Raw genomic sequence first — 19039 nt, forward strand, 5'->3', positions numbered from 1 at the left:
TCTATTTTCATTCACTATGGAGTACGTCAGATACCATGGTGCACTGCGTATTTCCTTGCTCATCGTCTCAAGTACCGCACGATCGATGTCCTCACCATGTGGAGATGAATCAGACGAAATTTACGAATTTTCACCACAATTGAGTGGGCTCGATCTTGTGTTTTATTCCAATGAAAGTTCTACAGAATGTCACAACAATAACTTTTTCGCTTCAACATTTACTTATGTATCAGCTTTCAAGGTTTTCGCGTACTGGAAGTAACAGAAATATATAATTCGATGTCCATATACCCAAACGTGATGTGAATATGCAATAAAATTGTTTCCAAAAGTAAAGCACTAAGGAGTAATAAGATTCTACAGGAGCATAGGATGAAACGGTGACGACATACGACAATTTTAGAAAGAACTCATGATGACATGAAGAAATTAGCGCACAATATGCATCTGTGAGCTGTAGGATCAAACATAACATGTGTTAAAGGCCACAAAGTTTGCTTGACTTACCTCCTTGGCGTGGGCGGAATTCCTTGTCATACATGTGATAAACCCTGGCGTGTGCCTTTAGAATTGTGTCTATAGCCATGTAATTGGCTCCTTGCTTGCGTAATTCATAGAATGGCAGAACAATGAAGTTAGTGGTATATGATCTGGCTGTGTGGCCCGGCTCGTTGAAGGTAATCCACCATTTCACCTGCGAAAAAAGTAATAATCGTATTAAGATACAGTCCAGAGCAATAATAAAATTAAATGAATTTCCTTTAAAAAAACTTTAATCTAGCAGATGAAGATGTACTATCTCTGTGGTAGCCAAGCCTGTATTAAGAATGTGTGCAACACGTCTACTTCTGTTCATATCATATCATATTTTGACTCAGTATAACAGTAGCTTTGTAGCCTCTAATAGACCCCAAAAAGGCACGTGAGTTCTACAAATCTTGGAATGTTTCTGAACATCAAATACATACCATACTGATGAAGGAAGAACAATGAACTGGTTTCAAATAAGTTATCTAAATGCGTATATATGTTACATATTATAGCAATAATAATAATGTTAATAACTACTAATACTAACAATAAATACAACTACTACTAATAATAATAATAAAAAGAAAGTTAAGTGTTGTGTATCGTTTATGCGCCCAGGAAAAGCGATATGGTTCAAATGGCTCTGAGCACTATGGCCCTTAACAGCGGAGGTCATCAGTCCCCTAGAACTTAGAACTACTTAAACCTAACTAACCTAAGGACGTCACACACTTCCATGCCCGAGGCAGGATTCGAACCTGCGACCGTAGCGGTCGCGCGGTTCCGGACTGAAGCGCCTAGAACAGCTCGGCCACTCTGGCCGGCAAAAGCGATATGTTACAAGAATGGGTTCTGCCTCCATTTGCAAAACCCAAATTATTGTTACATTTGTTCTGGACCAAAATTTATTTCAGCACATCTTTAGTGGTTGCTTATTTTATTTGAATCTGAAAATATAACATGTTCCGTGATATCAGTTGTGAGTGGAAATTAGACCATGTTTCGAATAGAGCTCAATACAGCCCTGAGACGCGTAATATTGAAACTAAAAATAACTCTTAAAATAGACGTTTGGTTCATCTTTGCAATTGCTTAAAACGTCGGTTTTACGAGCTCTTTTCCGTTTCAAAATAATTCAGCTTAACGCCCAAAAGGGTTTATTGAAACTGAGTTGCGCACTTACACTTATTTTTTTGCCAAGTCGGGTAAACAGTTATAATCTGCAATGTGGTTACAGCAATTCCCTGTAGTGAGATTCATTCTGAAAACATGTGCATTGTTTGAAGTAAGCAATCACTAACATTAAAGGATTTTATCAAATTATTCAACTAACTATTCGCACCTGCCGTATGAATTACTTATAAGATAATTTCCCATGCATATAGATCCTCTTATAAATTTTTAGTCTGGTTGTATATATAGCTTATTATCGTAAGTGGTGCCTGCTTATTCCAAGTTGTTCAGGAAAATCCTTATGTGTGCACACCGTATCATTCAAGACTGTTTATAAAATATGTAGAAAAAATTCTTGTCTAAGCTACTGCATATATCCCCCAAGCTATTCGATGATGTGTTGCCTAGAAATGAGGACATTAAGAAAATAAAATAAAATATTATAGGCACTATAAATTTATCACCCTTGCTAACACCTTATTATTCATCTGCTACATGTTTCGATATGCCACTGGGCTACACTGTGTGGTGAGCGTTTTTTTGACTGCCATGCAGGAGTCCCATTTCGATTCCCAGTACTGCCAGAGATTTTTCCTTGACGTGAGGACGGGAATGGGATGTACTCAGCCTCGTGATGCCAGCTGGAGAGTGTTACAGGACTGCTAAACGAACAACGGCCAGGAGAGCGGTAAGCTGATTCCCTCCCCCCCCCCCCCCCCCACCTCACTCCACTTCCCCAGTGTTGCCACTGGCACAGGACAAAATGGGGGTCTGTCTGTCTCGATTGTCTAAGACAAAGAAACGACGCACCACGAAGAAATTTTCCGGATGGGACGGATATCGATAGATGTGATGTACATGGACAAATAAATGATTACAATTTCAGTAAAAAACCGGATAATTTATTCAAGTGAAAGAGCATCACACATTGAGAAAGTCAGTAACGTGTTGGTCCATCTCTGTGTTCTGCATCCGGCGATCTTGCTGATTAAGGTAGAGTCTGGAAAACACAAAGACAAGCAATAGTAACACTTGACATGTGCTGGTGGGCATTATCTTGTTGAAATATAAGGCCAGGATGGTTCTCCATGAAGTTCAACAATATATCGTTGACGTACCGCTGTGATGTAAGGACGTTGCGAATGATACCCAAGGGGTCCTTCTAGGAAAGAAATGGCACCCCAGACTCCTGGTTGTCGGGCCTTATGGCAGGCGACCATCATAATGGTATCCCTTCGCTGTCCTGGGCGTCTCCAGGCAAGTCTTGAGCCTGGCATCTCAACAACATCTAAATTTTGACGATCTAACGTACCAACTAGACAGAATTTGGCATGGTATCCAACAACTGCATTATTCGAAGCCAAACTGAACAACTGCTTAAAAAACGACCAGAGGTGACTAAATTGTTATTGATTTCTTTCATTTGTGTAGCTATTTCTCTTGAATAAATCATCTAATTCTTTTCTGAAATTGTAATCATTTGTTTGTCTGTACATGTACGTCGCATCTACATATTTCCATGCCATTTGGGTAATTCCTTCATGGCATGTCCTTTCTTTTGTCTTATAGTGTATATGTGTCTATATATCCGGCATCCTCTCGTAACCCCTGGGTCGATTTCATGCAAATCTGACATACATACAGCCATGAGTATTAGCACTGTTCTGAGCTACAATAGGAGGCAAAATACAGACAAAAAGATATTTTTTCAGCGAAAGCCATGATGGATAGAGGGGGGATGAACAGAGAGAGGGGCGAGAGGGGATGGATAGGGACAGATGGGCAGAAGGGTATGGGGGAGAGAGAGAGCAGCAATGGGGGGGGGCTGGGCTGAGAGAGATGAAGAGGTTGATAGGGAGACGAGGAGGACGATATAGATAGGGAGAGACGAGCAGGAGGAGATGGATAGGGGAAAAAGGACAGGAGGAGATGAGCAGTAAGAGGTGGAGACATGGAAATGGATAGGGGAGCGGGCAGAAGGAAATGCGTAGGTAGATAGGGCAGGAAGAGGTTGAGAGAGGGGAGAGGAGGGGATGAACAGAGTGTGGCAAGAGGAGGGGATGGACAGAGAGGGAGATGAGGAGGTGGACAAGGGGGGTAGGAGGATATGGTCAGAGAGACGTGGAGGAGGAAATGGACAGAGAGAGGATGAGGAGAGGGAGTTGCAGGAGGGAAGTGGAAGGTGTAGTTGTGGGAAGATGGAAAAGGAAGAGTGGGAGGAGGAGATGGATAGATAGAGCAAGAGGACGAAATGGAGAGAGGGAGAGAGAGTAAGAGACTGTCAGAGACAGTGGCAGAGGAGATGCGCAAGGAGAGGGTGTCTGATAGAGACACAGACAGAGTTGGGGAAATGAAATGGACTAAGAGACAGGAGAGGATGAGGTGTACTGAGAGAGAGATTGTGGGAGAGGTGTGCACTGAGGGGGGGGGGGGAGAAGGAGATGTGTAATATACATGGTATTGGTATTTTCGTATGCGAGAGGAACTGTGGTGTGTGTGTGTGTGTGTGTGTGTGTGTGTGTGTGTGTGGCTGCACATCACAACAGTCCTGTGTGGTAGTAGTATCGAACTTATTTATCAACACGTTAATGCAGAGGGAGGGAGGGGTGAGGTTTAGATGGACAGAGACGGGGATGGATAGGAGACAGCGTGGCAGGAGGGAATGGACATCGAGAAAGGGAGCAGGAGAGGATTGATGGAGAGACAGGGGAGCAGAAGGGGAAACAGAATAAGAGGGGAAGGAGAAATACAAATAGAGGGGGAGGAGATCTACTGAGAGATGGGGAGGAAGGTGTGGTCTTAGAGTGGAAGAATGTGATGGACAGAGAGAGAGAGAGAGAGAGAGAGAGAGAGAGAGAGAGAGAGAGAGGAAGGAGGGAGAGGTGCAAGAGGCAGTTTCAAGATATGAGGGGTCGTGGGCAGGTGGAAACGGACGAGGGGATGGAGAAGATGGAAAGAGAGAAAGGGAGGAGACTGTGTTAACAATTTATACATATTTTACAGGTAAATAAGTAAAACTATAGGCAGACAGAATATAATTTATAACTGGCCTTGTTTGTGTGGAAGATTTACTTGTTCACTAGTCAACCAGTTTTGTACTTTTATAGAACGATAATACAGACAATTTAGAGGTGAAAATTACAGTGTGACACTTAATTTGAGGGGCCATTGTTCCTTGCACCAAGCACGTTACAAAGATCGAACCACAGTTATTTCCAAGTGTCCCTCAACCTGCACATTACACCAGTATTAAAATAACGTGAACCATATCTATTTTGTACGGGTATGGAACAAACCATTACATATTTTTCTAAATAATGTAGATAAATTTCGGTCTGTTTAAAGTGCTACTTACTTTTGATGCAGAGATTAAATATTAATCTGTGGTCACAGATCGAACTTTCCTGTTTAGAGAACGTTGTCCAAAGTCATTACTACTCATGAGACCCGTAGCGGTACAGCAAGCCTTTTACCTGCTGACTGTAATTATTTTCCTCAAATATGTCTCAGAAAATATGAGTAACAATATGAGATATGGACATAACATTGTGGCAGTAATTTGAGGGTCGATAGTGCCTTGCACCAGAGTGGGTGCAATGACAGAACTACAGTCTTGTTTGGGTGCCACATGGGAGTTCAGAAAATAAGGTGTCCATCTCTCATGGGTACATATTATTTGCCCGTTCCGTTTTTAATGGCCGGTAAAATACTGGGCTACTGTGATTTGAAAAGCAAAAAGCGTTTATTTGAGTGTGTGTGTTTGGGGGGAGGGGCAGGGGGGGGGGGGGTAATGTATCCACTCTATTTTGAGTTCCTTTGGCATAAAACCAAAGCACCTGAAATGATTATGTCAGAGAGTTGCCTAATTTTGTAAATACACATATGTGTTTGTACTGGATTGAATAAACTGTTACAGAAAAAAAAAAAAAAAATGCATGAGGTGTTACATGATTCCTGATGCACACTTGTAGAGTTTTTTTTTAGGTCATGAGTCTTCTGACTGATTTGATGTGGCCCGCCACGAATTCCTCTCCTGTGCCAACCTCTTCATCTCAGAGTAGCACTTGCAACCTACGTCCTCAATTATTTGCTGGATATTATCCAATCTCAGTTTTCCACTACAGTTTTTGCCCTCTACAGCTCCCTCTAGTACCATGGAAGTCATTCCCCGATGTCTTAACAGATGTCCTATCATTGTGTCCCTTCTACTTATCAATGTTTTCCACATATTCTTTTCCTCTCAGATTCTGCGCAAGACCTCATCATCCCTTACCTTATCAGTCCACCTAATTTTCAACATTCGTATGTAACACCACATCACAAATGCTTCGATTCTATGACGTTCCGGTTTTCCCCACAGTCCATGTTTCACTACCATACAATGCTGTACTTCAGACATGCATTCTCAGAAATTTTTTCCGCAAGGTAAGGCCTATGTTTGATACTAGCAGACTTCTCTTGGCCAGGAATGCCTCTTTGCCAGTGCTAGTCTGCTTTTTATGTGCTCCTTGCTCCGTCCATCATTGCTAATTTTGCTGCCTAGGTAGTAGAATTCCTTAACTTCATCTACTTCGTGACCATCAATCCTGATATTAAGTTTCTTGCTGTTCTCATTTCTGTTACTTCTCAATACTTTCGTCTTTCTTCGATTTACTCTTAATCCGTATTCTGTACTCGTTAGATTGTTCATTCCCTTCAGCAGATCACGTAATTCTTCTTCACTTTCGCTCAGGATAGCAGTGTAATCAGAGAATCGTATCGTTGATATCATTTCACCTTGAATTGTAATTCCTCTCCTGAACCTTTCTTTTATTTCCATCATTGCTTCTTCGGTGTACAGATTGAACAGTAGGGGCGAAATACTACATCCCTGTCTTACACCTTTTTTAATCGGAGCACTTCGTTCTTGGTCGTCCACTCTTCTTATTCTCTCTTGGCTCTTGTACATATTGTATATTACCTGTATCTCCCTACGGCTTACTCCTATTTTTCTCAGAATTTCAAACATCTTGCACCATTTTATATTGTTGAATGTTTTTCCAGATCGACAGATCCTATGACCGTGTCTTGCTTTCTCTTTACTCTTGCTTCCATTATCAACCGCAACGTCAGAATTGCCTCTCCCGGTGCCTTTATATTTTCTAAAGCCAAACTGATCGTCATTTAGCATATCCTCAATTTTCTTTTCCATTATTCTATACGTTATTCTTGTCAGAAGCTAGGATGCAAGAGCTGTGAAGCTGATTGTGCGACAATTCTCGTACTCCTCAGCTCCTGCAGTCTTCGTAATTGTGTGGATGATATTTTTCCGAAAGTCAGATGGTATGTAGCCAGACTCATACATTCTACACACCAACGTTCCATTTCCCCTACGATTTTAGAAATTCTTCTGCCTTATTTGATCGTAAGTCCCCCAAAGCTCTTTTAAATTCTGATTCTAAAACTGGATGGCATATCTCTTCTAAATCGACTCCTGTTTCTTCTTCTATGACCTCAGACAAAGCTTCCCCCTCATAGAGCCTTTCAGTGTATTCTTTCCACGTATCTGCTCTCTCCTGTGCATTTAACAGTGGAATTCCCGTTGCATTCTCTTTACTACCCTTGCTTTTAATGTCGCCGAAGGTTGTTTTGACTTTCCTATGTTCTGAGTCTGTCCTTCTGACAATCATTTCTTTTTCGATTTCTTCACATTTTTCATGCAGCCATTTTGTCTTAGCTTCCCTGCACTTCCCATTTATTTCATTCCTCAGCGACTTGTTCTTCTGTATTTCTGAATTTCCCTGAACATTTTTGTATTTTCTCCTTTCATCGATCAACTGATGTATATCTTCTGTTACCCTTGGTTTCTTCGCAGATATCTTCTTTGTTTTGTAACTATGTTTTTCTTTCCAATTTTTGTGATTGCCGTTTTTGAGATGTCCATTACTCTTCAACTGTACTGCATACTGAGCTATTCATTATTGCTGTATCTATAGCCTCAGAGAACTTCAACCGTATCTCGTCATTCCTTAGTACTTCCGTACCTCACTTCTTCGTGTATTGATTCCTTCTGACTAACGTTTTAAAATTCAGCCTACTCTTCATCACTAGTACAATGTGATCTGCTTCTATATCTGCTCCTTGGCACGCCTTACCTCTAGGGTAATCTGATTTCGGAATCTCTGTCTGACCTTAAAGTTAACTAATTGAAATCTTCTCGTTTATCCCGTCGTTTCCAGGAACACCTCCTCCTCTTATGATTATTAGACAGAGTATTTGCTATTACTAGCTGAAATTTATTATAAAACTCAATTAGTCTTTCTCCTCTATCGTTCCTTGTCCTAAGCTCATATTCTCCTGTGACCTTTTCTTCTGCTCCTTCCCCTACAACTGCATTCCAGTCTTCCATGACCATTAGATTTTCATATCCCTTTACGTACCGAATTACACTTTCAATGTCCTCATATACTTTCTCTATGTCTTCAGCTTGCGACGTCGACATGTATATCTGAACTGTCGTTGGCGGTGTTGGTTTGCTGTCGGTTCTGATTAGAACAACCCTGTCACTGAACTGTGCTCCTTCCTGCCTTCCTATTCATAACGAATCCTACACCTGTTGTACCATTTTCTGCTTCTGTTACTATTACCCTGTCCTCATCCGCCCAGAAATCTTTGTCTTATTTCCACTTCCCTTCATTGACCCCTAATATATCTAGATTGAGCTTTTGCAGTTCACTTTTCAGATTTTCTAGCGTCCCTAACACATTCAGACATCTGACATTTCACGGCCCGACTCGTAGAACGTTATTTTTTCGTTGAATATTCAGTTTTTTCTCATGGTCACCTCCTCGTCGGCAATCCCCTCCCTGAGATCCGAATAGGGGAGTATTCCGGAATCTTTTTCCGATGGAGATCACCATGACCCTTTTTCAATTAAAGGCCACATGTCCTGTGGATGCATGTTATGTGTCTTTAATGCAGTCGTTTCGATTGCCTTCGTCATCCTCACGCAGTTGATCATTGCTGATTCCTCCGCCTTTAGAGGCAGTCTCCCACCCCTAGGACAAGAGAGTGGCCTGAACCTCTGTCCGCTCCTCCGCTCTCTTTAACAAGGCCGTTGGCAGAAGGAGGGGTGACTTCTTATGCCGGAAGTCTTCCGCCGCCAGTGCTGAGTCTTAATCAAAATTTAAGTGTTGGTGGGTTTAGAAGGCGGGGTCGAGGACGTTCTGATTACTATTCAACGACGCTACGCCTAGACCATGGGGCAGAGATGTAGTGGATGTAGTGGGCTGTTACTGGATTATATTTTACACAGTAATGTAAGTCCAGTAATATTTGATTTCTATATAGTGATCAAAAGAAAATTCTATGGCAATCTTTACTTTCGACCTAATACTTACGTCTATTAAGGGGTGCTGTAATGACTAATAGGCCTGTGTTGGTTGGACCGATTGTATTTGTGTAGTGCATACACTCAACACTCAATATAGGCAGTGTGATAGAATCTCTGCTCTTAGCAATACGTAAATGACTTGGCATATAAAACCAATAATTCTATGCGGCTGTTCGCAGATGACGTACATGTTTGGAGGGAGGCATCACCATTAATAGATTCACATTAATGAAAATACACCAGGCTGCTACACCGTGCTCGTTATGAACTTCTTGGAGAAACCCTACATTTTGTCCCAGTCTGTGAAGGACATCTTCAAGGAAGGTTGTAGTTTCTATGCAGGTCAGATTTAAACCCATGCTCGCTACTCAGCTGTAGCGAACCAGAGTGTGAATCAACCCTCCATAGAAACTACTACACCCCTGAAGATGTCCTTTGCAAATGGGAACGAAATGGGTTTCTCCAGTACATTCATTCGATGACGGAATTAGAGAGCAAGCTCAAACTGTGGATACTTTTCAAAGAAAAATTCTCAGGATTTGCGTTAAACGATTTAGGAAAACCCCTGAATACCTAAATCTTAATGGCTGGATTGGGCCTGAGCTGCTGAGCCAGTCATTGCCTCAGCACTACCCCAACTCGCTGGGATCAGCATCCGTGGTGCCTGCCGACCCTCACTGCTTTGATCCAGGAAGTTGATAGAGAGATCTCATGAGACGATACTGAGCGGGTGCAACTCTGATTTCCAGATCCACACTCTGTATTCGCATTGGCACTGGTTCCACATTCCTTCTCTCATGTTTTTAGAATCCCCTTTACACATCAGTCACCTCATTACTAATACTGCTGCCGTTTACCACTTTAGACCAGCACTGAACACTCTCAACCCCGCGCTGAATCACTCCGTAGCGTGAACCTATATGGACATCTCATTTAATACCTTAAAAGTACTCCCATTCTGCAAAGCGAATCTATTTCATAAACAATGTCTCATCTTACAATGAGTAGGCGTAAAGTTTTAACTATCACCTTGAAAAAACGAAGTTACCTAAGTATTTTTTGTTTTGTTTGAGAAACATGTCTGCAATTTTGGAACACACTGAAATCCCCAAGCCATAACCCCCTATCATGACCTTAAGCGATAAAAAGGAAATGAGGTGAGCCATCTTGTTTGGCATCTTTAGCGGCGTACTGCATCACTGTGCCATCGGACTGTAGACACCTACCAGCAAACAGACAAAAATTTAATCACGTAACTCATTCATCGACGTGATAATTGAAATTATCATTTTCCTTCTTAAAGTCCCCTCCTCTACGTAACACCAACAAGCAGTTCCACCCCATCAACTCCTATAAATGCAAATGCTTATATAACGTATTCAAATAACTTATGGGGATGCGGCCAGACAATGTCTTTCATAATCGCTGATATTTCGACAAGTGCAGACCGTGTCATTTTCAAGCTATATTAAGTATTATAAGCAGAGTTGTCATGAGGTTACAAGCTTGAAGCCGACGACCGCCATTTTAGTATGGTCGGATATTAGCATTTGTTGGACGTATTTTCGTAAAAAACGCCAGCCTGCATCATTTACAGGTGTACTAGTCGTTTTAATTTTAGTGTAAAGAAATTATATTTTATTCACAAGTGGATTCGTTCATGCGATATTTTCTTATACATGTGCATTATAAGAAAAAAAAAAAGAAAAGAAAAATGCGCCACGAAGGAATTATCCGATTGGGATGGGACGGAAATCGGTAGACGTGGTAATGTACATCTACAGATAAACAAATGGTTACAGCTTCAGAAAAAATTGGATGATTCACTCCAGAGAAAGAGCTTTGCAAATCAAGCAAGTTAATAACACGTTGGTCCGACTCTGGTCCTTATGAAAACAGTTATCTGGCTTGGAACTGACTGATACAGTTGTTGGATGTCCTCTGCAAGGTATTGTGCGAAGTTCTGCCAGTTTAGGGCGTTAGATCGTTAAAATTCCGAGATGGTTGGAGGGTTCTGCAGATAATGCTCCGTGCATTGTCAACAGCGGAGAGATTGGCGACCTCGCGGTGTGCAGAGGGGCATTATCTTGCTACAATGTAAACCCAGGATAGACTGCCATGAAAGGCCATAAAACGCGGCGTGGAATATACTCGACGTTCCACTACGCTGTAAGGATGCCGTGGATGACAACCAAAGAGGTTATGTTGTGAAATGGAGTGACAACCCAGACCAACACTCCTGGTTGTTGAGTCGTAGGGTGGACGAAATTCAGGTTCATATCACCAGCTGTCTGGCGTGCCTCCAGACACGTCTCGCTGGCCATCGGGGCTCAGTCGGAAGCGGGGCACATCACTGAACACAATTTTACTGCCGTCAATGAGATTCCAGGCCGAAGACGCGTCTGGAGTCGCCCCAACAATGGTGGGATATCAACCTGTCTGTTGCCCTCCATACGACCTGAGAACTGTAATGGTCTTGGGTGCCATATCTTTTCATAGCAGGACCCCTTTGATTGTCATTCGCAGGACCCTTACAGCACAGCGGTACGTCGACGATATTCTGCGCCCAGTTTGTTGTTTTTCACGGCAAGCCATCCTGGATCTGCATTTCACTAAGATAATGCACACGGTGAAGGTTTTTACTGGGTGTTTTGGTGCTTGCCAAACCCTGCCTTGGCCAGCAAGGTCGCCGGATCTCTCTCCAATTGAGAACAGTTGGAGCATTGTGGGCAGGACCCTGCAACCAACTAGGATTTTGACGATCAAACGCGCCAATTGGAGAGAATTTGGCAGGGTACCCCTCGGGTGGATATTTAACAGCTCTGTCAGTCATTGCCAACCCGTATAACTCCTTGCATAAGGACCAGAGGTGGACCAACACTTGACTGACATGGTCAATTTGTGAAGCTCTTTTTCTTGAATGAATCATCCGGTTTTTCTGTAATTGTAATCGTTTGCTTGACTTTATACACTGAAGTGCCCAAAAACTGGTATAGGTATGCGCATTCAAATACAGAGATACGTAAACAGAAGGAATACGGCGCTGCGGTCGGCAAGGCCTATAAAAGACAAGTGTCTGGCGCAGTTGTTAGATCGGTTACTGCTGCTACAGTGGCAGGTTATCAAGATTTAAGTGAATCTGAGCGTGCTGTTATAGTCGGTGCACGAGCGATGGGACACAGCATCTCTGAGGCAGCGATGAAGTGGGGATTTTCCCTTACGACCATTTCATGAGCGTACCGTGAATATCAGGAATCCGGTAAACCATCAAATCTCCGACATCGCTGCGGCCAGAAAAAGATCCTGTAAGAACAGGACCAACGACGACTGAAGAGAATCGTTCAACGTGACAGAAGTTCAATCCTACCGCAAATTGCTGCGCATTTCAGTGTTGGGCCATCAACAATTGTCAGCGTGCGAACCATTCAATGAAACATAATCGATATGGGCTTTCGGAGCCCATGGCCCACTCATGTACCCTTGATGACTGCACGACACAAAGCTTTACACCTCGCCTGGGCCCGTCAACACCGACATTGGACTGTTGATGGTTGGAAACTTGTTGCCTGGTCGGACGAGTCTCATTTCAAATTGTATCGAGCGGATGGACGAGTATCGAGCCAACCTCATAAATCCATCGACCCTGCATATCAGCAGGGGACTGTTCAAACTTGTGGAGGCTCTGTAATGGTGTGGGGCGTGTGCAGTTGGAGTGATGTGGAACCCCTGATACGTCTAGTTACGACTCTGACAGGTAACACGTACGTAATCATCCTGTCTGATCACCTGTATCTATTCATGTCCATTGTGCATTCTGACGGACGCGGGCAATTTCAGCAGGACAGTGCGACACCCCACACGTCCAGAATTGCTATCGAGTGACTTCAGGAACACTCTCCTGAGTTTAAACACTTCCGCTGGCCACCGAACTCCCCAGACATGAACATTATTGAGCATATCTGGGATGCCTAACAACGTCCTGTTCAGAAGAGATATCGCCCCCCCTCGTACTGTTACGGGTTTATCGACAGCCCTGCAGGATTCATGGTGTCAGTTCCCTCCAGCACTTCTTCCGAGATTAGTCGAGTCCATACTACGTCGAGCTGCAGCACTTCTGCGTGCTCGCGAGGCACTACAAGATATTGGGCAGGTGTACCAGTTTCTTTAGCTCTTCAGTGTCACATCTAACGATTTATATCCCATTGGGTAATTCCTTCGTGGTGCGTCTTTTTTGTCTCTTAGATTATACATAAATTTTAACTAATTTCTTTTGTAATTTTGCTTTAGATTTCCTATCAATACAACACAAAGCGCTCTGGTTGAACACTGTGAGAATGAAGTCTTGCAAACCGTCCAGACATAGCAAAACATGTTCTCAATATTTTTGGGAAGAGGGCGCAGACGGAACATCAGTGCCGTTATTCTGTATTAAAGAAAATGCTGGATTACAAAAGTACTTTCCTGGTTATTCGAACGAGTAAAAAAGAAAAACTTACGTTAACAAGGTAAAATGCGTCGTATTACTCGATCGAATATGCGTTTAGGACCAGAAAAACATCTAAAAATTCCTCCTGACATTGTGTCATTCACTAAAGCTGTCTAATATTTGCAATTTAAAAGAGCTGTTGCGTGGACACGACAGAAACTGTGAACAAGAAACAACTGCTAATGTTTAGAGTTTACTAAAATGGCTGCGCCGGCTTCAAAGTAATGTACAACGTAATTCTGTGCCGTCACCTCCCGTTACTATACCTTCATGTTATTAATAACCACCGGGAGAGATAGCGTTAACTCAGCCTCACTGTGTGTGCTATGTTTCCGCATACGCTCTGCATGCTGTCGTTTGCACGATGTCGTGTCTTTTGTGCCTTAAAAATAACAGGGTGTTCACCCCTCGACTGATCGGCGGTTGTAAAGACGTCACTCGGCTTCACTCCCGTATGCTATATGAACAAGGTTCACGTAACGTAACATACTCCTATGTTAGTAACTTTCAACGCTGGGTGCATGAACGCAGCACTACGTATCTCTTTGCTGTGATTTGTTTTTCAGTACATACATCAGTAGTCAGTTACTCTCTGATTTGAGAAACGACATGATTAGCCGCCAAGAGCTGCTGATAAAACTTTGCTGTACATCCGGTTTCGGTTCATAGAAGATCACCATGTATCATGAAATATTTGCTACTGTTTACAAGGTAACGTAAAATTAGTAGCGTGAAATAATATAAAGTCCATGACTCGTCAGTGTTGTCAAATAGTAGTATGAATTTACATCTTTTAAACACTGACATGTCTTTGCCATAATTTTGTTATTCCACTACGCCTTACGCGTCTCGATATTAGGTCATTTCCGAAGGAAAACCCTTAAACTCATTACTATGAGTCAGTAGGAAGTTGTCGAAATGCATACATAGTATCAGTTCAACACTCCTTCGTAACAAGCAAGTGCAGTTGGCCACTTGGACAAGTTTCTAAGCATAGTAATGACTTTAACCATTTACCTTTGAGAATGGCGTAACGTCGAAACGCATAAGGCTTATTGGAATAATAAATTTGTGGCCAAGACATCTCGGAGTTCTAAGTACGCCCAATGGCCGCTTTGTCTCACACTGCCTTATGAAAAGTATAGCTGATAAACTACATCGTCAATAGTAAAAATGTACCAGACACAGCTCTTCTTCATGTTACACTCCTGGAAATGGAAAAAAGAACACATTGACACCGGTGTGTCAGACCCACCATACTTGCTCCGGACACTGCGAGAGGGCTGTACAAGCAATGATCACACGCACGGCACAGCGGACACACCAGGAACCGCGGTGTTGGCCGTCGAATGGCGCTAGCTGCGCAGCATTTGTGCACCGCCGCCGTCAGTGTCAGCCAGTTTGCCGTGGCATACGGAGCCCCATCGCAGTCTTTAACACTGGTAGCATGCCGCGACAGCGTGGACGTGAACCGTATGCGCAGTTGACGGACTTTGAGCGAGGGCGTATAGTGGGCATGCGGGAGGCCGGGTGGACGTACCGCCGAATTGCTCAACACGTGGGGCGTGAGGTCTCCACAGTACATCGATGTTGTCGCCAGTGGTCGGCGGAAGGTGCACGTGCCCGTCGACCTGGGACCGGACCGCAGCGACGCACGGATGCACGCCAGGACCGTAGGATCCTACGCAGTGCCGTAGGGGACCGCACCGCCACTTCCCAGCAAATTAGGGACATTGTTGCTCCTGGGGTATCGGCGAGGACCATTCGCAACCGTCTCCATGAAGCTGGGCTACGGTCCCGCACACCGTTAGGCCGTCTTCCGCTCACGCCCCAACATCGTGCAGCCCGCCTCCAGTGGTGTCGCGACAGGCGTGAATGGAGGGACGAATGGAGACGTGTCGTCTTCAGCGATGAGAGTCGCTTCTGCCTTGGTGCCAATGATGGTCGTATGCGTGTTTGGCGCCGTGCAGGTGAGCGCCACAATCAGGACTGCATACGACCGAGGCACACAGGGCCAACACCCGGCATCATGGTGTGGGGAGCGATCTCCTACACTGGCCGTACACCACTGGTGATCGTCGAGGGGACACTGAATAGTGCACGGTACATCCAAACCGTCATCGAAACCATCGTTCTACCATTCCTAGACCGGCAAGGGAACTTGCTGTTCCAACAGGACAATGCATGTCCGCATGTATCCCGTGCCACCCAACGTGCTCTAGAAGGTGTAAGTCAACTACCCTGGCCAGCAAGATCTCCGGATCTGTCCCCCATTGAGCATGTTTGGGAGTGGATGAAGCGTCGTCTCACGCGGTCTGCACGTCCAGCACGAACGCTGGTCCAACTGAGGCGCCAGGTGGAAATGGCATGGCAAGCCGTTCCACAGGACTACATCCAGCATCTCTACGATCGTCTCCATGGGAGAATAGCAGCCTGCATTGCTGCGAAAGGTAGATATACACTGTACTAGTGCCGACATTGTGCATGCTCTGTTGCCTGTGTCTATGTGCCTGTGGTTCTGTCAGTGTGATCATGTGATGTATCTGACCCCAAGAATGTGTCAATAAAGTTTCCCCTTCCTGGGACAATGAATTCACGGTGTTCTTATTTCAATTTCCAGGAGTGTACATTAACAGTCGGCTTACAATGTTAAGAGACGAGGCACCTGAGGCACACTACATGCTGTCAATCTCGGCTGTAGATGACCACTTCATATCTCTTTTCGGCTCTCTTTCGGAATCGATTAGCTTATTTCCCAACTGACCAACCCTAGGCTTAGGAAGACACGGTCCTTGTAATTTAATCGTTTGGGAAGTGGGGGTATTCCACTGCCAAGCTCGCTCGTCCCTGTTTTCAGATACTCAGGTTTGTTTACAACGTTCAGATTTCCAACATCGCACATTCCGATTCGTAGAAAGTCTACTTTATGCGTCTTCCTACTAGGCAGTCTCCACCTGTACCTCCGAACAGGTACTGTTTTCCCTCCAGAATTCTTTGCGGAAGAAGTGATCAACGTGATATTATATTACAAAACAGCATATACTGTGGCTATACTATGAGTGTCTTTAATACAGTAGTTTCCATTGCTTTATTCAACTTCATCGCTGATTCTTTCTCCTCTAGGTACAGTTTACCACGCTAAGGTCTAGTGGATGCCTGGAATCCCTGGCTACTCCTCTTCCTGCTTTGGCAAGAGCGTTGACATAATGGTGATGACTCCTTACATGAGAAGTCTTCGATTGCCATAGCTGATGACATTTATTCTAAATCTAGGTTGTGGCTAACGTCTAACCGAGAACCCTAGAGTTTGGATTGCCAAGCTGCTACCCTTAGACCGAACTTACCTCTCCTTTGATTCTAACACACTCAGTCGATGAATCAAACACAGCCAGAATCTTTCCTATTATCTTACTATTCACTGCACTCACCAGACAAAACCCTTATCCAACTGCCACCTCATCACCAAGTTCTCAATAACATCCGGTTTCCATTTTCCTTCACACAATCCAACGTAATTCTGCTGTTTTTACGGGTCTGGTCATAAAACGCGATAGAACACTTCCTTTAGGACCAATGAATTACAATGTCGTCAGCCTCTGAGGTGTAGCAAAACCAACTTCTTCACTCCCACAGGCATTCATTTTCTCATCAAGACTACCACTTTTAATAAAAGAAAGCTCAAGTTTTATCAACTGCTTATGTTTTAATTTTCAACTTCATTATATGTCAAAACTGTGCTTACCTACTGACAGGCTGTCTCAAAATGAGAATAAACGACAATAACAAAATCCGTTCAAAATCGGCAACGGCCGAGGAATACTCGATTTCCTTGCTAACGGAAATTTCACTTGGCAAAGGTGGAAGCTCAAGGCGGAGAGAAAATACTTCTTTAAATGGCGTTACGAGTATTATTTCTTTCGCATAATTTTTATGATTCAAATGTGGCCGACGTTAAATTACGACGTGTTGAGTTTATCTCGAAATTATATGTGTGTTCACTGGGGTTTGTTTGCAGTTACGTGAAGCTTATCATAACTGTTTATTTCAGTTGACCGTATATCAAATAAAACATTTCCTGACACTAGATGGAAATGGACTCATGACGTTTCATGAGTGATGAGATTTTCAGTTTTCCCCGTAAATTTTAAACTTGACCTCAACTTCTGTTCACTATACATTGCACAACCAAGTGTTTTCAGTTATCAAGCGTTAACGAAGAAAAAAACAGTTCTTATTCCCCAAATTAATTTTTTGAGCTGTTTGGAAGACTTTTTATTTCCTTTGAGTGGTCTGAAGTTTTATTGTTTCCAGTATTGCCTCTTTTAAAGTAAATTATAGATTATATTTTTTTGTTTTTTTTCCCCTTGTTTTCTGTTGCAGGACATTTATTGCATCTTCTCAATGGAGAACAAGTTCTTATTTGGTCACTGAAAGAATTTTGTGTCCAACAAACAATACTGCTCTTAGTAAAACGATTACTATTAAACATTTTTCCCAATGTTCTTATCTAAAATCTAGAACATGACTAGAAGCAGCAAGTGTAGAAAGTAATCTTCGTGAGGAAAAGATGAAAAACAACTAAATAAGTCGCAATAGTAAAACAGTTTATTAAAATCGCTTGAACGTCGAAAACTAGGTCAAAATATTGCAACTGATTTGGCTGTTTCTCACCTTTTCTTACGAAGTTTCATTGATTTGTTTAGAAACCTGAGGATTATTCTCACCAGGTCTCCGAACTGTGAAAAAAGTACTCTTGCATAGTCCTCAAAGAAGTCTGCCATAAGAGGGTTCATCCAACCTCCCATCTCTTGCAGTGGTTGCGGAAGATCCCAGTGAAACATTGTTACCTGTTGGTTAGCAACGTCAATAGCGCATAAATCAATCAAAAGTCACAAAACGAAATTTTCACGGTTTTATACGATTATGCAGTATGTATAATTACTCTGACTTACCATAGGCTGAATCCCATTATCTAAGAGTTCTGTCATCATCGTCCTGTAGTAATCAATTCCTTTCTCGTTCACGTTACTGGCGGTTCCATCAGGTAAAATACGTGCCCAGCTTATGGAGAAACGATAGAAATCCATCTGGAAGAGTTTCAGGAACTTATTTTTGAACACACTCATCAAGACACCTTGACAACTACAGGTTAAAAGAATTGAGGTAACGACGAACTACTGGACTCAGCAAAATCAACTAACGATGAATGCATTGCGATTAGGAAATTGTAAAGGAACACGGTAAATTTCTAAATCCCAATTTACGCTCTGAGTCTTGTAATCAGCTATTTCATTTACACTAAACAGTATACTATTATACATTTTATAGGATGAGAGTTAAGCCTAATTTTGTAATAATTTAAACAATGCTGATACCATTAACATTTAATTTTATCAATAATTTTGATCAATTATGACAGTAAACCTAAGGCCACTCAAAACTATCAGAAAATTTAACTTCAGTCACTGAAGATACAG

General features: G+C 42.9%; 1 protein-coding gene across 1 annotated transcript in view; it reads right to left on the reverse strand.

Annotated features, from left to right (window-relative positions):
- LOC126475119 (myrosinase 1-like) overlaps window positions 1-19039 on the reverse strand; it is a 186388-nt gene that overhangs the window by 84242 nt on the left and 83107 nt on the right. Inside the window, exons 4-6 of the mRNA XM_050102713.1 lie at window positions 18515-18649; window positions 18287-18409; window positions 508-694 (exon numbers count right to left, since the gene is read on the reverse strand). Coding sequence (XP_049958670.1) covers window positions 508-694; window positions 18287-18409; window positions 18515-18649 — 445 coding nt within the window. The remainder of the gene's footprint in view (window positions 1-507; window positions 695-18286; window positions 18410-18514; window positions 18650-19039) is intronic.

This window comes from Schistocerca serialis, chromosome 1 (genome assembly GCF_023864345.2).
Source record: "Schistocerca serialis cubense isolate TAMUIC-IGC-003099 chromosome 1, iqSchSeri2.2, whole genome shotgun sequence".
Taxonomy (NCBI): Eukaryota; Metazoa; Arthropoda; class Insecta; order Orthoptera; family Acrididae; genus Schistocerca; species Schistocerca serialis.